At 31.6% G+C, this 20765-nt stretch overlaps 1 protein-coding gene across 2 annotated transcripts; it reads left to right on the top strand.

Annotated features, from left to right (window-relative positions):
- The first annotated feature begins 11652 nt into the window (after positions 1–11652).
- LOC102622757 (putative ubiquitin-like-specific protease 1B) lies at positions 11653–17703 on the top strand. Of its 2 annotated transcripts, XM_052439228.1 has the most exons (16): positions 11653–11920; positions 12082–12166; positions 12492–12627; positions 12695–12755; positions 12899–13432; positions 13684–13890; positions 13982–14119; positions 14224–14730; positions 14832–15016; positions 15134–15218; positions 15356–15448; positions 15568–15663; positions 15804–15938; positions 16039–16224; positions 16764–17000; positions 17156–17703. In XM_052439228.1, exons 8-15 carry the CDS (start codon positions 14230–14232, stop codon positions 16989–16991), a joined length of 1509 nt encoding a protein of 502 aa, XP_052295188.1. In that variant the 5' UTR covers positions 11653–11920; positions 12082–12166; positions 12492–12627; positions 12695–12755; positions 12899–13432; positions 13684–13890; positions 13982–14119; positions 14224–14229; the 3' UTR covers positions 16992–17000; positions 17156–17703. The 2 variants fall into 2 exon arrangements, with proteins under 2 accessions (XP_052295188.1, XP_052295189.1); XM_052439229.1 differs by lacking the exon at positions 13684–13890.
- Positions 17704–20765: the final 3062 nt, after the last annotated feature.

Here is a 20765-nt window from a genome sequence, read left to right as displayed (position 1 = left end):
AAGTAAAATCAGTAATAATAGACAAATTAAAAAATAAATAATGTATTGGATGATGAATAATTGCAAAATAATATCTATTTTATATTTTTATCATATTTTTTTTTAAACGACAATTAAACTTTTTTTTTAATTTTCATTTGCTATTGAAAATATGGTATAAATACATTTATAGTTAAAGAATATCATTGTGAAGAATACCATTTTTTTTTCTAAAACAAGGATGGAAAACACTAATTTATCAAGGATAGCAAAGAAACCTAAATTTCCATAAATGAGCCCAAGACAAAATGACGAGAAAGATTTTTGGCTCTAATATATTTTGGGAATTATGTAAAAAAGAAATAAATAAAACCTTACTCTTCAATAAAGTTGCAAACAAACCTTACTCTTCAATAACCAACTCTATTATCAAATAAATAAGGAAATTGGTGATGATTTGACACTAAATATCCCAAGGTGTGGAAAAAGCAGTTGTGCAAGCCCAGCAACCTTTTCCAGCCATCGGCCACAGCCCCACTTATTGCTACTCGCCTAAGTGCTTAGAATAATAGATTTCGCTGTTGCCATCCTTCTCTGATTTACGTTACAACTGCACGGTAAGTTTAGTACTCCAACTGCTTTTACTTTGTTCGATATAAGGTTTTATTTTTCCATACCTTGGATTAAAAATAGAATTGGTGATGTTTATAAATTAAGTTCAATTTTTTTAAAGCTTATTTGGATTTGATGGGTTCTATAGTAAATAGGAAAAAGAAACAGAGAGACACAACTCTGCAATTCTTTCTTATTATTCAAAGATAGTGATCGGTAGAAATAAATAGGAAAACCAGAAAGTAATTCTAGGGCTAATTTTATGACCATAAAATCAGAATTATCTACTTTCTTGATTTATGCTATTTTCCTATTTTATTCAAATGGCAAGAAAATAGCTAAAAATTCTTAAATTATCGACACTCCCCCTCAAGTTGGCACAAAGATATCAATCATGCCCAACTTGCTAACTTGAAGTTCAAATGGTTGTCTCATTAAGCTCTTGGTGAAGATATCTGCAAGCTGCTTCATGGTGGGAACAAAAGGAGTACAAATTATCCCTTCATCAAGCTTCTCCTTTATAAAATGTCTATCAATCTCAACATGCTTTGTTCTGTCATGTAACACTAGATTATGTGCTATACTTATAGATGATTTGGTATCATAGTACAGCCTCATAGGGAGACTAAATGGTTGTTTAAGTTCTTCTAGAACCCGTTTCAACCAGAGTACTTCACACACTCCTTAAGCCATCGAATGAAATTCAGCTTCTGCACTACCTCTGGCAACAACACTTTGCGTTTTGCTCCTCCAAGTAACCAGATTACCCCATAAAAAAGTGTAGTATTCAGATGTTGATCTTTTTTCAGTGATTGAACCTGCCCAATCTGCATCAGTATAAACCTCAATTCCTCTCTTCTCATTTTTTTTTTTCAAAAAATAGACCTTTCCCTGGAGTTGCTTTCAGATAATGAAGAATTCAAAATGCAGCTTCAAGATGTTCCTCATAGGGAGAATGCATAAATTGACTTACCATACTCACAGCAAAAGTTATATCAAGTCGAGTATGAGATAAATAAATCAACTTCCTAACTAACCCTTGATATCTGCCAGTATCCACATGAACTCCTCTTTTCATTTCTCCAAGCTTCACATTTAGGTCTATTGAAGTATCAGCTAGCTTACACCCACTCATACCAGTTTTTTTCAAGAGATTCAAGGTATATTTTCTTTGTGACACCACTATACCTTTCGTTGATCTCGTAACTTCCATTCCTAAGAAATATCTCAATTGCCCTAAATCCTTTATCTCAAACTCCTTGGCTAAACAATGCTTTAATATGCTCATATCTTCTGTATCATCTCCTGTCAGAATTATATCATCTACATAAACGATCAAAATTGAGAGCTTGTCTTTGGTAAAGGCTTTTATAAAAAGAGTATGATCCGCTTGTCCTTGACTATAGCCTTGACTCTTCACAAACTTTGTAAACCTCTCAAACCAGGCTCTAGGTGACTGTTTAAGACCATATAATATTAATCTACATACTTTGGATCCAAACTTCTCAGTAAAACCAGGTGGAGCCTCCATGTAGACTTCCTCTTCGAGATCACCATTGAGGAAAGCATTCTTTACATATAACTGATTTAAGGACCAATCAAGATTTGCAGCAACTGACAAAAGAACACCAACAATGTTTATTTTCGCTACTGGAGAGAAAGACTCAAAATAATCCACTCCATAAGTTTGTGTATAACCTTTAGGTACCAGTCGAGCCTTGTATTGTTCTAAGGAGCCATCAGAGTTATATTTCACGGTGAATACCCACTTACAACCAACAATAGCTTTTCCTTGTGGCAGATCAACCTTTTTCTAAGTAGCATTCTTCTCCAGAGCTCTCATCTCCTCGAAAATAGCTTCCCTCCATTTAGGAACCTTTAGATCTTCCTGTACATTATTTGGAATAACCACACTAGAGACTCATAAAATGAAAGCACGAAAGGAAGGGGTCACATTGTTATAAGAAATAAAGTTGGACAGAGGATGTTTAGTATAGGACCTATAACCTTTCCTAAGAGCAATAGGAAGATCATCTTGATTTGAGGAATTTAACTCATAATTACCTAGAGCATTCTTGTCATGAATTTAATGATTCAACCTCTGATACGAAATCCCACAATGAAACTTTGAAACTCACGCTTAAATTGTAGTTTCAACTTCACAAGAAAGTTCTAAATAGATTTATGACAAACAAAATCTTGACCCAATGCTTAAGAAAAGCATGAACCAAAGGTATAGAAAATGATATTGAGGCCACACTCAAGAAATAGATGAGAAGGTGAGTGATAAGTCTAAATTTGGAACGCCACAAGAATGCAAATTCTTGATAAGTTCACTAGTTCTCAAAAGAACCAAAGAAAGAATAATCTTTCAAATTCAAATAACATTAATCTCTAAATTGTCATATATAGCAAGGTTGCTGAGTTTAAATAGGCTAAAAGAAACCCAAGATTCTAAAAATACAAATGGAAACATTGGAACAACCCTCCAAGTATATGTTTGTCAAATGGTGCTTTAAAAGCCTTCACCAACCCACCATTATTAATGTTAGCATTGAAAAACATAATGCTAGCCCACCATTATCAATGGTAGACTTACCTAACACATTGATAAACTTGACACAAAACAAATAAATGAAGTTGAATAATCAAAGGAGTCGTTTGAATTCCCAAGCCTGAACAAGCTGTAATAAATTGATCATAACTCATTCTAGAGAACTCCAAATTCAGCTCTGTAAAATGCATTGGAAAGATAACTTAAATATCTTTCCAAGGGTATATAGCTTGCACATTAATTCTAGCTCAATCAATACCAGATTTATTCTGAATTTTCCCTTTCTATATTTGATCCAAATTGTGTATTTGGCTGCCCAATAGCTTGAATAATGCCCTCAATGCCATGTCTTCTCTCCAAGCCCAATTCATGATGTCTTACATCTTGAATTGCATTTTCAATCCATATTTTCTCAATTTATCCATTTAATGCAGCTTGCATCTTTTTGGCTCTAGCTCTTGTAATTGGGCCTCCATGAATGTGCAAAAGATCACTCGAAGCTTTAATGATATTCCCTTGATGGGTCTCATCAACCTCTGGTAAGATTCTTAGTGATACTGTAGGACAATGCTCCTCTTCCTTTTTTGTTCTAGGTCTCTTTTGAATACACAAGACCTTTATACTGTTTCATACACATCTCTGACTTTCCAGCATTTTGGTTCTGTGATGGCATTAACGGAGGTTGTCCAAAATTTTCACCAGTTAATTCATTTGTATTTCCTTTCTCATTTTCTTCAGGCAAAACTTCATTATTAATACAATCAAATTCAATGGTTAAGTCAGAATCATTTAAAAATATATCATTTTCACCATTGTTTTTCTCCCCCTGAAAATGAAAATTATGATAGTATGATTGTCCTTCAAAGAAAGTGACGTCTGTAGAAATAAACATTTTTTTTTCAAAACTGGATTAAAGCATAACCTTTTTTTATTTGTAGGATAGCCTACAAAAATACATTTATGTGCCTTTGGATCAAGTTTTGTCCTTCTTTATAACTTTTTTTCAAAACTGGATTAAAGCATTTATAACCTTTTTTATTTGTAGGATAGCCTACAAAAATACATTTATGTGCCTTTAGATCAAGTTTTGTCCTTCTAGAGTCATGGTTATAAACAAAAGCAATACTGCCAAAATTATTTAAGGGAATACTCGTTATTAACCTTGAAGTTGGAAAATATTCATTAAAAAGATCTATTAGTGTCTTAAATCCCAAAGTTCTTGTAGGCATTCTATTTATAAAAAATGTGGCTATCAAAATAGCTTTCCCTAAAGGGATCAAGATTCTTTCATGATCTGATCATGTCCTGAGCAAATAACTCAATCATTGATTCATTGTTAATAAATAAAAAAGTAAAAGAAGTTAAATTTTACTCATACACTACCACTAAAAGATACATGACAAAAGACTATTAAAAGCTCAGTAATGCTCAAATCAGGAGAGGATCTTGTTCCCTCCCCAAAGATACTTTGGAACTTTAGTTGTAAAGCTCAAGGCCCTAGCAACTTCAAGGAGATGCTTATTCTTCCTTTCAACTACTCCATTTTGTTGAGGAGTATTGCTACAAGAACTTTGATGTATAATTCATTTTTCATAAAAAAAAAGTTCCCTAACACATGATTAAAAAACTCTCTGCCACTATCACTTCGAAAAATTTTAATATGGGTCTGAAATTGTGTTTGTCCCATAGTATAAACAATTTTTAACACACTTTCAGCATCAAATTTATCTTTTAGCAAAAATACCCAAGTAACTCCAGTATGATCATTAATAAATGTAATAAACCAGCGTTTTCCAGAAAAAGTTTGCCACTCTAGACAGACCCCATACATCACTGTGAATCATAGTAAATGGTTCTGATATTTTGTATGGTTGTGGTGGAAAAAAAACACGATGATATTAAGGTAATTCACAAACTTCACATTGGAAAATAGAAGCATTTCTATCCATGAATAATTTGGGTAATAACTACTTTAAATTTTGAAAATTTGGATGTCCTAACCGAAAATGCCATAACATAATCTCATTGTTACTCGAAATAGAAATAGAATTGAAACAAATCTACTGGTCTTGCCTTCCAAAGTTTGAACCATTATTAAAGAGGTAGAGGCCACCGTCTTGCCTAGCATTCCCAATCGTCTTCCCCAAGATTAAATCCTGAAATTTAAATGAGAAGACCGAAAATTAATTTGACAATTATGATCACGAGTTAATTTACTGACCGACAAGAGATTATAGGATAAATGAGGAACGTGAAGAACATCTCTTAAAGAAAAAAGAGGAGAAATAATAATTTTTCCTTTCCCTACAGCAATTGCAAAGGAACCATAAGCTATTTTTACCTTTTTATTTCCTGCACAAGGTGAATAAGAAGAAAACAACTGCGAGGACCCAGTCATATGATCAGTTGCTCCTGAATGTAATATCCAGGAGGTGTTTGGATTGATACAAGTAAAGGTTGTGGTGAAAAAATTACTTGATTGGGCTAAAGAACAAGATGAACTAGAATTTCCTACAGATTGCGATTGAAGCATCTTGTACAAGTGCTTCATTTGTTCCTTAGTAAAAGGAATAGATTCTGAGGATGATTGATGCTCTGGATTTGTAGTGCTAGCCTGAAAAGCATGAGTATCTCCTGCTAGCCGAGCATCATCACCTGATTTCTTTTTCCAATTGTTTTCCATAGAGTTTCCAATGGCTTTCTTGTGTATGGCACGGTTTCCAACAATGATCACACCATGGCCTTTGTTTGCCTCATCATCAATCTCATTTTGCTCATTACCATGAGCTACAAGAGCTTAACCATCCAGATCAGTCTTTGGTTCCTCTACTGTCTTTAACATTACATGTCTTCGAGCCTCCTCACGGCGAACCTCTGAAAATCCTTCTCTAATAGAGGGCAGAGGTTTTCAACCCAAAACTCGCCCTCGAACGTCATCAAGGTCTTTATTTAGACCCGCCAGAAATAGAACACTCAACTTTGCTCAACCTTTTTCTTGTATCAAATGCTGTCATTTGGATTCTCTCATACCTCAACTTCAAACATATCTAATTCCTGCCATAAAATCATCATGTCATTATAATAGGTAGTTACATCTCTATCACCTTGTTGCATTCGCCACATACGAGTGTTGAGAATGATTCTCTAGGTCAGAGTACGTCTCTCTAATAGCCTCTAAAAAATCATGAGCGGTTGGCAGAAACATGAACGACTTTCCCAAAATTGGTTCCATGGAATTAATAAGCCAGATAGTAACCATCTAATTTTCTGATCGCCATTGCAGGAATTTGGGATCATCAATGGTTGGAGGTTTGACTTCTCCATTTAAATATCCAAGTTTTCCTTTGCCATCAATCACCAAACGCACAGAGTGAGACCACGCTAAACAGTTTTTACCATTTAACTTGTGAATGGTTATTTGCAAAGTGCTTTCACTGACTGGCACAATTGGGGATGGCTTGGAAATCCCTTCAGATGATGTCGCAGTACTGTTAGCGTCGGACGAAGTCGAATTAGAGCCAACCATGGCTGCTTTGTAATTCATGATTGAACCGTAAAGCTCTGATACCATGTAGCAAATAGGAAAAAGAAACATAGAGACAAAACTATGCAATTCTTTCTTATTATTCAAAGATAGTGATTGGTAAAAATAAATAGGAAAACAAGAGAGTAATTCTAGGGCTAATTTTAGGACCATAAAATCAGAATAATCTACTTTCCTGATTTATGCTATTTTCCTATTTTATTCAAATGGCAAGAAAATAGCTAAGTATCCCTAAATTATCGACATGTTCAATTTTTAGTTTAACATTGCTAATTGGATTTTATGGCTTAGCACTTGTTGAATTTTATGTGTACAAATTCATAGTATACCATTTTATGTGCTCTTTTTTGGTTTTTTGCACTTTTAGATCAAAAGTGTATAAATTCTTTACCATTTTAGGCAGCATTTCTTGGTCTTTTTACCTTTAAATCAAAAGTGTATGGGTATTTTGACAAAACTTCCCACATCTCCAAAAATTGAAGTGCATGAAAAGTGTACGAATTCATAGTTGACCATTTTAGGCCGTCATTTCTTGGTCTTTTTACTTATAAATCAAAAGTGTATGGATATTTTGACAAGACTTTCCACATCTCAAAAAATTGAAGTACATGATTTAATTTTTAATTGACACTAGATTTTAGCATAGAGAAGTACAATTAACATCAAATCTAGTTGTTAATTGTCTTACCATCATCTTTAATTTATATATTTTATTCTTAGGACTTGTTGAATTGTATGGGTTTACTAACATTTAGGGCTTGGTTGTAATTTTTATATGGTAAGATTGGCCTACTTTACTAAAAGATAATCCTTATAATATAAGCAGGCCCAACATAATCCTGCAACAATGATAAATATTTTTGTGGTTGGACAAATAACCCAATTTGACCCAGTTTGATATCTCTATTATGGTTGTCGTTAATTGTTATCATTCTTGCTATTGGAGTGATTTTTTATTTATTTATGAGAATTTATGGTGAACAAATTTAGAATGAATTAAAATAAAGATTGTAACAGTGATGTTGTTTAGAGGGAGAAGGAGTAATAAGAAAGAACATGGTCATGACTATTTTGGATTTATATATATACATACATGTATGTGTGTGTGTGTGCGTATGTATGTATGTATGTATTTATGTATTATATTTAAATTCTCTATCTCATCTTAATTCTTATACACATCTAGAATTGAAATGTTTATACTGAATTTCTTTCTGATTTCTCTTTGCAGTTCATTAATGGAGGTTAATTGGTAAGAAGAAATTGGCAGCTCGGGTATGGGCTCAATTGTGTACAGTGGCACACATGAAGAATGTTGGGCAAGTGTTAAAATATTACCAAAAGATTCTGAAAGATATTTAAACCATAATCTTGATAAATTGAAGAATAATTATGAGGGAAAGATTGTCCATTTTTTGAGACAAAGATCACGAAGACCATTTAGAGATATATATGAAATAGTGCAACTTCAGGCTTCAGGATTATTTTTTATTCAAGAAAAATCTAAATTTAGTGACACTGTCCAAATCCCAATAGCATAAAAAAAAAGATCCATGGTCTCGTCCTTAATTTTCAAGAAATAATTGAGTAAGTAAACTGAATATTCAATTATTTATGTAGTAAATTATACTTATTGAATGTTTATGCTTAGTTTATCGATTGGAATTGGCATGACTGTGCAATGATTTGAATCTTGTAAATATTCTACTAAAAAGCAGAACTAATAGGTGGCAAGCCAAAATTGATATAAATATAACATCATTTCAAGGAAAGAAATCATAATTTTAGAATGTCATAACTGTCAATCACTTAGGATTTTATATTAAGATTTAGGAACTACCTACATAAATAGGTATAGTATAAGCATTTTCATAAATTCAATTGTTGAATAGATAAGTAATAGTTTGCAGTGATTTACTTGGCATAAGAGACCATTGTTGGTGCCACAATTTTGTGAAATTGATATGTTGCTTAGCAATACAATTATCCATAAGTTTGTTAGCATAATTTACCTATGAACATATTTTAAGCTTACCGTTTGTTTTTTATTATAGGCATTGTGTGTTGGCAATCCACTGAACTTTACTGATGGCTATCATTGACAAACAAATCTAATCGTTACTGCATTGAGATAATGTTATTTTATTGCCTTACCGATGAGGAATATCCACTTGAGGGCATGACCGACCAAAAGAGTGAGCAGTACTGAACTGAGAGATTTCATTTGTTGGATGCCATTGTAGGAGGAAAAGTGTATGAATTTGTAGTACACCATTTTAGGTGCTCATTTTCTGGCTTTTATTACTTTTAGATCAAAAGTGTACAAATTCATAATTTATCATTTTAGGCCATCATTTGTTGGACTTTTTTCTTTTAAATCAAAAGTATACAAATATTTTGATAAGACTATCCCACATCTCAAAAACTTGAAGTACATGATTTAATTTTCAATCCATGCTAGAGTTTGGAAATTATTCGAGTTTAGAGAAGTGTAAACTGCAATTACTCTAACTGTTAATTTTCTTATCACCATCTTTACTTTTTATCTTGCCACAATATCAACATTTACATGTTCTATCCATAGGATATGTGAATTGTCTTATCAATACAACATGTGAACTAAGAGGGAACTTAAGCATGACGAAATACAAATAACTTTAAATCTGGTTGTTAATTGTCTTATTTATCATTTTTACTTTTGATTCTCGTTAAGGTTTGAGTTTAGGGTTTGGTTGAAAGAAAAAAAAGGAAAACAAAATAGATAATGAAAGAAATTAACAAAGTCATAGAGAGTTTTATTAAAATTGAATAAATATAGAATCTATGTATAACACACTATTTATAGTATACAAACTTGATGTAACAGACGCTAACAAGTTCACTACTAACTCTCTAATAGACTTGCTAACACAAATTATATCTATAATTTAGTTATATAGCTGGTAGTCATGCTAGAAATACAACAAAGTCAATGAGTAGATATCATATCATTCTTATCACAATGTCCACATTTAGATATTTTACTGATTAGTTTCGATGGACTGGCAATCTACATGAGCTCACTTTATTCTTTAATGTGAACCTCAAGAAATTGGTATATTAAGTATAGCTTGATTGTTTGGAGAGGTGTACAAGAGGAGCATCATGAAGCTATCAAGATATTGATGTGGGCATATAGTTGAACCAATTTTTTTCAAATGTCAATAAAATTTTGACAAAAGGATTGTTCATTTGAGGATACAATAGAGATGCAAACTAATTGTAATTGTATAAATAGTTAGAGAGAAAAGTAGTTAAAATTGTTTATATCAATTGTTTATTATCTACCTCCATAAGTAGGGAATTGCACATGGTGATTTGAAGCACGAAAATATTCTACTCAAAAGTGGAACTAATAGGTGGCAAGCCAAAATTGATATGAATCTAACATCATTTGTGTTAGATTTAAGAACTGCCTGCACATAATAGGTATAATACTAACATTTTCATACATTCAATAGTTAATTAGAAAAGTAATAGTTTGGGAGTGATTTACTTGGCAAAAAGAGACAATTTTTGATGTCACAACTCTATGAAATTAATATATTGCTTAGTAATACAATTCTCCATAAGTTTGTTAGCATATTTTACTACAAACGTGTTGTAGGCTTACTATTTGGTTTTTATTATAGGTACGGTGGGTTGGCGATCCCTTGAACTCTAAAAATGGTTGCCAACGACAAATAAATTTAATTGTGATTGTCTTAGGATGGTGTTATTTAATTGTCTCACTAATGGGGAACATCCACATAAGGGCACAATTAATAAAGAGCATGACAGTTCTGAATTGAGAGATTTCATTTGTTAGATGCAATTCTATGAGCATGAGCAGTTACAAGCTCTTTGATGCATCGTAATTCAAGGAAAAGATAAACTCAAACCAATATTAATCAATTTTAATTTATAATATTCTTGATGAATATTGAAAGAATTGATTTGGGAATATTAATAGTAACCCCTTTTTGCCCAAGATGCTCTGCAATTTTCTTACTCAGTTTTAATTTATAATACTCTTGGTGATTGATTATTGGAAGTAGCATATTAGTGAAGTCCTTTGGTGAGGTTTTAGAGATGTTAATCCTTTTGTCCATAAGATTTTAGAGATTTCAATGCTACCATTTTCTTACCCTCTGTGTGCTTGCTTTTGCTTTGCTTTTTATTTGTCGTCTCCATTTTTTTATGCTTAGACTCAAATGTGATGTGATAAATGCAAAAGAGTGGCATGTTCATTGACTGACACGTGGACTAAATTTGACATGTGTCACAAGTCTAGTTTAATTAACTACTGTGGTTTTGCACATTGTTTAATAATTTTTTATTTTATTTTTGTGATTGACAAAATTTATTGCAAGCTAATAACAAAAGGCATGTTGAGAAATTCATTTTTTTAGTTGCCTGAGAAAGCCATAGACTTTATTATGCAAGTCAATGATATATTAGTAGAAACTAAGATGAGTAAAACTTTTTTAACAAGCATTGGATCAATACAAATTTGGATAAGAATGCACAGCGATTAGGTTATGGCATTAGGGTTACGAATGGGTATAGTTTGAAGGGAGACCATGGCTGCCCAACTAGTGTTTAGTTATTCTATTAAATACGTAACATAATAAAAAAAAAATTTGTTATCACATCTGAGTCTTTTTTCTTCTAGACTAAAAGTGTGTGAATATTTTGACAAGACTTTCAACAATCTCTAATTTGAAGTACATGACTTATTTTCAGGCTCCACCTGTAATACAACGCTGCACCACATACATCGTTATTGAATTTTTTATTTAAAAATTAATTGGCCTTTGGATCGCACTCAAAAGTAATCCAACGGATTATATTTTTTTTGGCTAATGTTGGCTACCGAAAGTATCAGTTGCGATTGATTGAGATGTGGTATAAATAAGATATTTTTTTTACCCGTTCTCTTTTCATCTGTCTCTAAAGCTCAGGCAATTGGGCATTCAATTGCTATCCCCTTTTAATGAAAAAATTGATGGTGTGGTGAGACTGGAAGTTGGTCGGCTTTCTCTGAATCTCTTTCTCAAATCCAAAATTACAAATTGACCGCCCAAGTACCAGCACTAAATAGTATAATTTCAACGAAGAATCAGCTCAATCAACGAAGGATCAGCCTCAATCAACGCCCAGAACAAAAATGTAGTTAAAGAAATTCACCTGCAGCTTAAAGAAAACTAATGGTACGAATTTTCATATTACTGTTGTGTTATTTATCGTGTTTCAAATCTATGAATACCTTTAGAATCGTGATTAAATTCTCTTTCTATAAGGTAATTTCTTAATTAGTTTGAAAATTTTTCCTATTGTCTTTATGTCTTTATGAAGTCTGCATTTTAAACAGATCAATTTATTCTCAAAAAGAAACAACCTCAACTAACGAGACTATGTAAGGAGATTTCTAATTCAAAGAAACCTTCCTGTAACAGGTACGTCTTACCAAATTACCACATATCCTTTAGAATTGCGAGTTAAACCATTGGTATAATTTTTTAATAGAGAAGAATTTATTAATTGAAGGGTATAATCTAATAAGCTGTGTGGGGATATGCTGACCGAAGGGGGAAAGAATTAACATGTGTTTATATGATATTCATATGAAGAGAATGAAAAAGAAAAAGCTTAAAACGCAGCAATAAAGTATATTGTTTAAATAGGAAAGTAAATTTTGGTAAAATAAATAGAATGAAATAAGTAATTTTTTTTTAAAAATGTTATAGGTTTTAATGGATGGATTTTCAATGTTTTACATAGGAAAACGGATGGACAATCAGCTACACAAGCGTAAACGAGAATCAATAAACTTACAAAAGAGTAGTACTTGTCTTCCGAAAGTAAACAATGAAAATGCAGTTCCTAAATCTTCAACATATGGATTTGTCTCTCACTTGTAAGTAACTATATTCATTTATTATCCGACACGCATACTAGATAACTACTAATTCAATGTCATGCAGTTGCAGCGATGAAGAAGAGCTTTTGAGAAGTCATAATTTTAATTTGTCTACCACTATTGGGGTCAGTATATGTATAGATATTTTTTAAAATTAGTATGTTCATTAATGGCAAGTCACAAATTAGTATTTTTTTAAAATTAGTATGAGAAGAGCTTTTGAGAAGTCATATGTAAATTTTTTTAATCTTTATTACTTTTGTGATAGTTGAGGAAACACACTAGGAAAACCAACAGAGAACTTTCAGCAGAACATAAGGCAAGTCACAAAAAGCAATGTGAAAGGATTGGCTGTGCAGATGCATATTCGGATAACAATGAATCAAAAATTATTAAGGCAAATAAGTTAACCTTGGAAACTAGGTGTGCGCCTGACCGATTTTGTTCTCTTGTTGGTAACTTATCAGAAGACAACAAAAATGCAATAAGAGATATAGGATTTGGAAGCCTACTTGAAATCCAATGTGGTCGACTAAGGAGGCAATTATGTCGTTGGTTGGTGGATCAATTCAAACCTGAATGCAACATTATTGAACTTCATGGTCAAAATTTGAAACTGTGCCACAGAACATTTTCAGATGTCATGGGTGTAAAAGATGGAGGTATACCAATACAATTGGGTGGACCAAGTGAAAATATTGCTGAATTACAAGATATTTTTCAATCAACAGTCAAAGGGATCAACATCAAGACGCTTGAGGATATTATAAAGCAAGAAGATAAAACCAGCTGGATTTTCAAGGTTTGTAACAAAGTTGATTTTGGCACATTTATGCATACACCCATTATTATATTAAATCATGAATATCTGTTATTTTTCTTTCATATTATATTCTATTCTGACACCATTTGTATTTTTTCTATAATATTTGCATGCATAATTGTATAAAACATTTGAAGTTACTGTGAAATATGAGCACATATCAGCCATTTATCAAACTCATTCATGTTTGCTATTGTTCATTTTACAAATAGTAGTTTTGATATGAGCAGGTTGCGTTTACTTTGTTTGCACTAGCCACGTTGTTATGCCCAATAAGTGGTTATATATCACATTTGTTCTTGCATCCGTGCAACGATGTTCTCAATGTTAAATCACTTAATTAGGCTTCGTTTTGTTATAAATGGCTGGCAAAATCCATTGGCAAATATAAGAATTGTGAAACTACATATGTTGGGGGATCTCTTCTTTTCCTACAGGTAAGATGATTTTCATAATTGAATTTTAGCATTTTTCTGGTCATGGACGGCTGTTTATACAGATTTTCTTAACTATAATATGTTTATACAGATTTTTTACCTCCATAATGTTGCATACAACTGCATTCAGCCTGATGGGACCAAAACTCCTGTGACATTCTGGAAAGAATCAATGGTGAAGAGGTTCATGAAGTGATTGAGATCTCGGGGAGGGATTGGAAGTAATAAGGTAAATTTTATTGTAGAGTGCTTATCATTATAATTACCATAATAATGTGTGAGAAATGGCATTATCCTTATTTTTTGATATCATTTATCTGCTCAATTAAACAGATTCAGATGCGTACCGCTGATACCGGTGAAGCTTCTCGATCAAAAGTTGTTAGACATCTCAATTTTGAAGAAATAATTCAGAAACAAATACTTTCAATCAGGATACTGACATTTAAGGTTGATTATTTATCTAATGCGATATCTGACCAAACTAAAATGCTAAAAGAATTGCTACATCAAAGGCAAATTATGGACCGAGTTGCTCCTCATGCCCATCATCCTACCACAGATAACATTAAAACTCCTTCCCACGAGTTTGTGTCTGCGCAAGAAAATAATGTTGGGGCTGAGTTTATTGAAATCTCATCAAATGAAAGTTCAGCCCGAGGTTATGATAAGATAAACTCTCCTTATGATGGTTCCAGCTTAAACACAAAGGAACGACAATTATATCAAATATTGAGGACATTAGAAATGGCTATGGATTGTGAAAAGACAGATGCATTACCCTCAAAGAAAATGGAAATGTCCAAGGGAAAACAAGAACTGATTCTTAAGGATTCTAAGGTATTAAAGTGTCTTTGTTACTGTTGTTTTTATATTTATCATAATTGTATGTTGTGACATTACCTCAGAATATGTGAATTTTAATTTTTTTTCTTTTGTAGGAGGGTCTTGTGATGATACAATCAACTGCAAAGGGAATGCATATTCAAACTTCTAAAGAAAAGAATGTCAATCTCAAGTCTACCCAACCCCGATTTTTTGCTGGTCCATTTTCAGTTCCCACTCCATTTACCGAGGATGAAAAAAAGCTTATTCTTTACCTTGTTTACGACAAGTTGGCTGAAATGTATGGTCTAGTAATAATGAAATGTTTTTGTAAATGGCTAGATTGTTTCGAATATAGATATAAATCTCTTAATCTTGCTTTTATTCATTGTAATAATGTTGTTTTTTCATGATAAAGGGATGTTGTTGTCCGTACAGAATACAGCAGCATAACACGGAGCAGTATACATTCCCTCCTGCCGAGAGCATGGATTGATGGTGATGTAATACTCTATGCCTACTATGTATAATATTTAGGATTCATTCAATACTAATGATGCCATTATTTTCAATTAGTATATATGTGCATATCTCTTAACTAATGTTCCACTTTGGTCGCAACTGTTAAAAAAAATTTCAGATTATTACTATGTACGCAGAGTACAAGACTATTGAAGAGGCCCAAAAGGATATCACCTCTCCTCGATGTTGGTTCTTGCCGTCATATTATTCCGTAAGATAACCAGAAATTAAATATTTTTAATTCAATCATTACTCTTTAAATGAGATCATGTAGAATGTCAACTAACAAAATGTTTTTATTCTTTTAATTTGTGCCACTTAAATTTAAAGCAAGTTGTATTGGGTGACTCGGGTGATCTAAAACCCTATCTTCGAGCTTCTAGGTTCAAAGAGCGCTACATGCCCCAGTTGGAAACTTGTGAAAAGGTTTAGCGCATAACATGATTTTTTTTAATGAACTGTTTGTGGTTTGTATTTTTACAAAGTTCCTTGGTATCTTTTTCATTTTACTAACTTGATAACAAAACATTTTGCCATTAATTGTATTTACTCTCCTACAACTGCAGATTTATGTGCCCGTACATTGTGAAGCTCATTGGTACATGCTTGTTATTGACATTCTTCGTCAAACTGCTGATATTTGGGATTCATTGGAATCTCTCAGTCAAAGAGAAAAAATGATTAATCAGTCATTGACAATTGTATGTTCTTAGGAGGATTGACTACATTTGTGCGTTAGTCGGAATTTGATTAAATAACATTCTAAATTTTGTTAACACTTATTCTGGTTGATGTTGGCAGCTCGCCTCACTGGATTTTTTGCTACTTAGAGAGGCTCGACTTCGTTTTGGTTCAAATTTCAATTTTCTGCATTTTCAACTTGGTCGTCAAACTGGTTTGCCACAACAGCCAAATGATTTTGATTGTGGATACTACACCTTGAAATATATGGACAATCCCTCTATTGTTGCTGACCAGTCTTATCAGGTATATGCTTTTTTTTTCAATCTTGAACATTGATGATTCTGATATTTAGTTCATGATCAATGCTTTCTTCAGACCATTTATCAGTCATTATGTTTAATGATTCTGTATTTAGATTAATAACAATGATAACAGAGGAGTACTGCAAAGAAGTAATAAATATTAAAGTTTTCTTTATGAAGAGTACTTTTAAGGCATAACTAGGAGTACTTGATAATTTTTTTTCCTTTTAAGGATGTATTAAGCAAGCTGTTTTTAGAAGATATCTAGTTTTGAAAGCAATAAGGCATACTTTTTAGCAAGTAAACAAGCACAAAAAATGTGAATTGTTAAAAATCTGCATATGTAAAAGGCCAAGTATTTATATTTAAGAAGCATTATTATATGTTGCAAGTCAACTACTTTTGTGAAAAAATAAGCTTGCTGCTAGTAATTAGGTAACAACCACTGGAGTCGTGAACTATGTGGACTTTGTTATTTTTATATAAATTCATCTTGTGAGCATATAGAAATTGTTGTAATTAGTGTTTCTTTTTTGTTAGCACGATTCGGATTATGCTCGCATCCTGTTGGCACTCTATCCAGCACAATCTCCACTTAATGATATTCGGCATAAACTCATGCAAGATGCTTCCAATGGATATGGAAAGTGTGGTGCTGCTGACTCGCAAAGGGCCCCTTGTAAACAAACTTCAGAATTAAGAAAAGCTGCCAGAAATATTAATCTTAACCAGACACCGTCCGAGGCTTTATTAAAAACATTACTATGATCTCTAAAGGTATGTTAAGTCGCTTGTCATTCCCATTTTTGATCTTATGTCCTATGCTTATCAATTGTTATTAAGTTGTTTTTTCTATTTCTTTTAGTGAGTTATGATGTTTTGGGTAGACCAATTAAACTTGTTATTAATCATCTGCTTGTGTTTTGAACTAGGTGTCACTACACTTGGAATGGCAACTTTTATATTTTGGTATTCGAAGCCATTTTGTTTTTGAATTTTTTTGTAACAAAACCTTTTTGGTATAGCATATACTAATCATTTTTTGGTTAGGTAGTCGAGTAACTGTTTATTAGAACCTTTGTCAGTTCATTCACCTAAAGAAGCAGATGAGCCATGTGTGGCCTTAGAAGATGGTGTTGTAGATGCATTTCGTGCTCCTGGATGCCCTCTTATTTTTTTGTGTACGAGGGTAGTGTATTTAGGTTGCATATTCTGACCATTTGTTATTAGGCACTATCGGTCAGAGATGGCTAATTGTAGAAACTTGATATGTATTTAGGGCTATATCTCTGTTAATTCTTCTCTATTATAACTGTCTTAAAATTCCAGTAAAATTACTTATTGAATTTTTTGTAGCTTAAATTTGGTTTTGTTTTGTTTCAGATTTTGATGAATTATGATGTTGAAGGGTTTCGACTCTTTTGTAATCTACTTTGCTTTGACTAATGATGTTCAATCCTACAGATATTATATCTTTGTAGATTCAATTTTCCGTTGTTAAATTTAAGTGATCTTTTATTTTTCCTTTGTGGCTTGCATGCATGCATGAGTGTCGAAAAGGTCACTGGAGTGTTATTTTTTGGTTGTTGGGCACTTGAAAAAAAAATGATCTAGAATGTCTGGTTGTTGAGCACTCAGAACCAAAAAAAAAAATGAATATTCCTTGCATGGTGAAATTAATTTGAACTACTACTTCCATTTTCAACAAAAGCTCAAACAAAAATAAAAATAAAAACCACTGCCTTTATTTCAGATTAGGCAGTATGATATATTCTACGGGAAATATAATGTCAATCAAATTCAAAATTTCTAATTTTTCACGGACAGGTACAAATTGATATTTTTATTTCCCACCTCCATTTTTGATATTTTTGAGAAGTATTACTTGTTAAAATTAGCAATTATAAATGTTGCTAGTAATGTCCACGGGTGCACATATACTTAAGATTAGCAATCGTCAAAAATTTATATATATGGTAATTGTAAAAATACAATTGATTAAAATATAATTTTTAAAATTACATTTAAAGGAAATCAACTCCGAAATGTAAATATAGAGTTTCAAACCTTAACCAATTTACGAAAAGGTGGGAAGGATATAGTTTTCCATCCAACTCTTACCTAACCGAAAAGCAATTATATTCTTGATGGTATCAAATTTTGTAATTACTCATAAAATATTGTTGTTTTCAATATCATTTAGAAACATAACTAATATTTACAGTACAATTTAATCAAGTGTTTGTAAATTCTTTTATTATTTAAAAGAGATTATGAATTTAACATTTCTTGTCGTTGTGCTTCAAATTTGAGTTTTATATTTACCTACAACTGCTATTTTGGAGCACAATTTTTTGGAGAATTCACAAGGATTGTCTATTAAAATAGGAAAAATTGAAGCAAACCTACGTATGAATTTAATTCTAACCTAATTTATTAGTTGTTATAAGTTGAGTACAGTTGCAATTCATCCTGTGAAATTGTTGAGTAATTAATGTTATGACTTGTGGAGTAGACCTTTGGACATTCCTGAAATTTTCTTATAAAATCCTTTTTTCATTGAGATTAATTGAATGTGTTTTGATCACATGTGCGAGGTCACTCCCCTTACGGAGGGTAGTGACCCATATTGCGATCTCGTATCAAGTGAACAAGTTCTTGTAATCGGATTTTTAGGGCTCACTTGGCATTGTTTTTTAGGAGATTTAAAAGTGATTTGAAAATCTAAAAATTAATTTTCATATTTGGTAAATTTTTATAAAAATCATTTTTGGCAAATTTACTCAATTTTATAGTAGATTTTCAAGTTTTGATTTTGAGAATCACTTTTACATTTAATATGATTTTGTATATATCATCATATAGCATCCAATGGATGGATGCAGCTGTGGTATGGTACCACAGTTGCACCATAGTTTTGCCCCATATATATATTATAAACTTTCAAAATTTTGGTTGATTATTAGGAAATAAAATCATTAACCTTAAAGGATTATTGTTATTATTATTATCAATTATATTGAGACAACACAATAAAAAATAAAAATACTGATACTATAAAATATTTATTTTAGTTATCAAATAATTATATATACATATTGAGAAATATTATATGTGTGTGTGTGTGTGTTTATAAATATTGAAATAAATTTCATCCAATATTATGTCTAATTTAGTTATTTACATTTTTACTGTAGATTAACAGTACGATTTACCAAATATATACAACCGCTTTTAAAACTAACAGTACTTTTAAAAATAAATTATACCAAATATTTCACTGATTCTTTCACATGTAATTGTTTCTATAACACAGTTACCAACGATTATTTTACAAGTTATAACATTACCAAACTAGCCCTTAATCCAACATTGAGCTCATTTGTAAATAATTATATAGTGTGGATTGTCTTAAAAGGTTAAAGCTACTTAACAGTAATCTATTAAATTTTCAGTAATTTAAGTTTTAATATATTTAATCGGGTGTGACATTTTAATATATAGAGATTTAAGAGTAATTTTTTATTTTTATGATCAGTTAAAATAGGAAACCTAAAAATAACATAGAAAATTATTTATATCGGTATTTATAATCCCTAGGGCACACGTAACATTTTCTTATTTTATGACATCTCATCATCACAGAGAGTGCATAGAAAAATTTAGAGGATTCTCTAACAAAATTTGCTAATTTGAAAAGCAAATCATATAACTTTAGGGAGTAATTGGACGTTGTTTAACCTGAATATTTGTTTGTTTGTTTGTGATAGAACATGAATATTGTTGAAAAACATAAATATTTCTGAAATTTAGGTGATGATTTTCAATAGATAATCATTTTCCAACATTTGTGTGTTATAGCTCTCTAAATGAGAACCAGTCTCATCGGCCATTGTTCTACGCAATATTGCCCATGTCATTAGATTTCTAAGTAAATACCAAAGACAAATTAATTTATAGCATAGAATAAAATTACAATTACACCAAATAAATTTTCAATTTAACAAACTTATTACAGCCATCCCATTTCATAATTCATATTTGTATTTTAAATTTTAGTTGAAAAATATTTTATCACTATATGGCAAATACGAGGTACGAGTTGTAAAGATAGATACTCAATAATAAGAAGAAAATAATTTTATATTTTGGCTTTATACTTCTTTTAAAAATAAAAGTTAAAAGAAGTACTAGTCTGAAAGCAAAAATAAAAACTAAGAGAAATACTATTCTTAGGTACAAGTTTTATCATTTATGGCTAGATAATTTATTAATTTACGTGTTTGTCCTTTTAAACTTGAGATATTTTGATAATTTAAAATTTTTAAGGAATGGTATAAGGATTTTATCACTATTACAAAATTTTTTAACAGTACAGACATTACACAATCAATTGTCGCTACAACCAACTATAATTCAAAGTCGGATTAACTCAATAATAGAATATGAAAAAAAAAACACAACAGTATCAATTGTCACTTCAAATAATTACCTTCCACCAAAATGGAAAAACATTTAGCGGCAAAACTACCGCCTAAATGA

The sequence above is a fragment of the Citrus sinensis genome, chromosome 4 (genome assembly GCF_022201045.2).
Source record: "Citrus sinensis cultivar Valencia sweet orange chromosome 4, DVS_A1.0, whole genome shotgun sequence".
Lineage (NCBI taxonomy): Eukaryota > Viridiplantae > Streptophyta > Magnoliopsida > Sapindales > Rutaceae > Citrus > Citrus sinensis.
The sequence above is the reverse complement of the archived record's forward strand: the minus strand, read 5'-3'. Positions and strand labels throughout refer to the sequence as shown.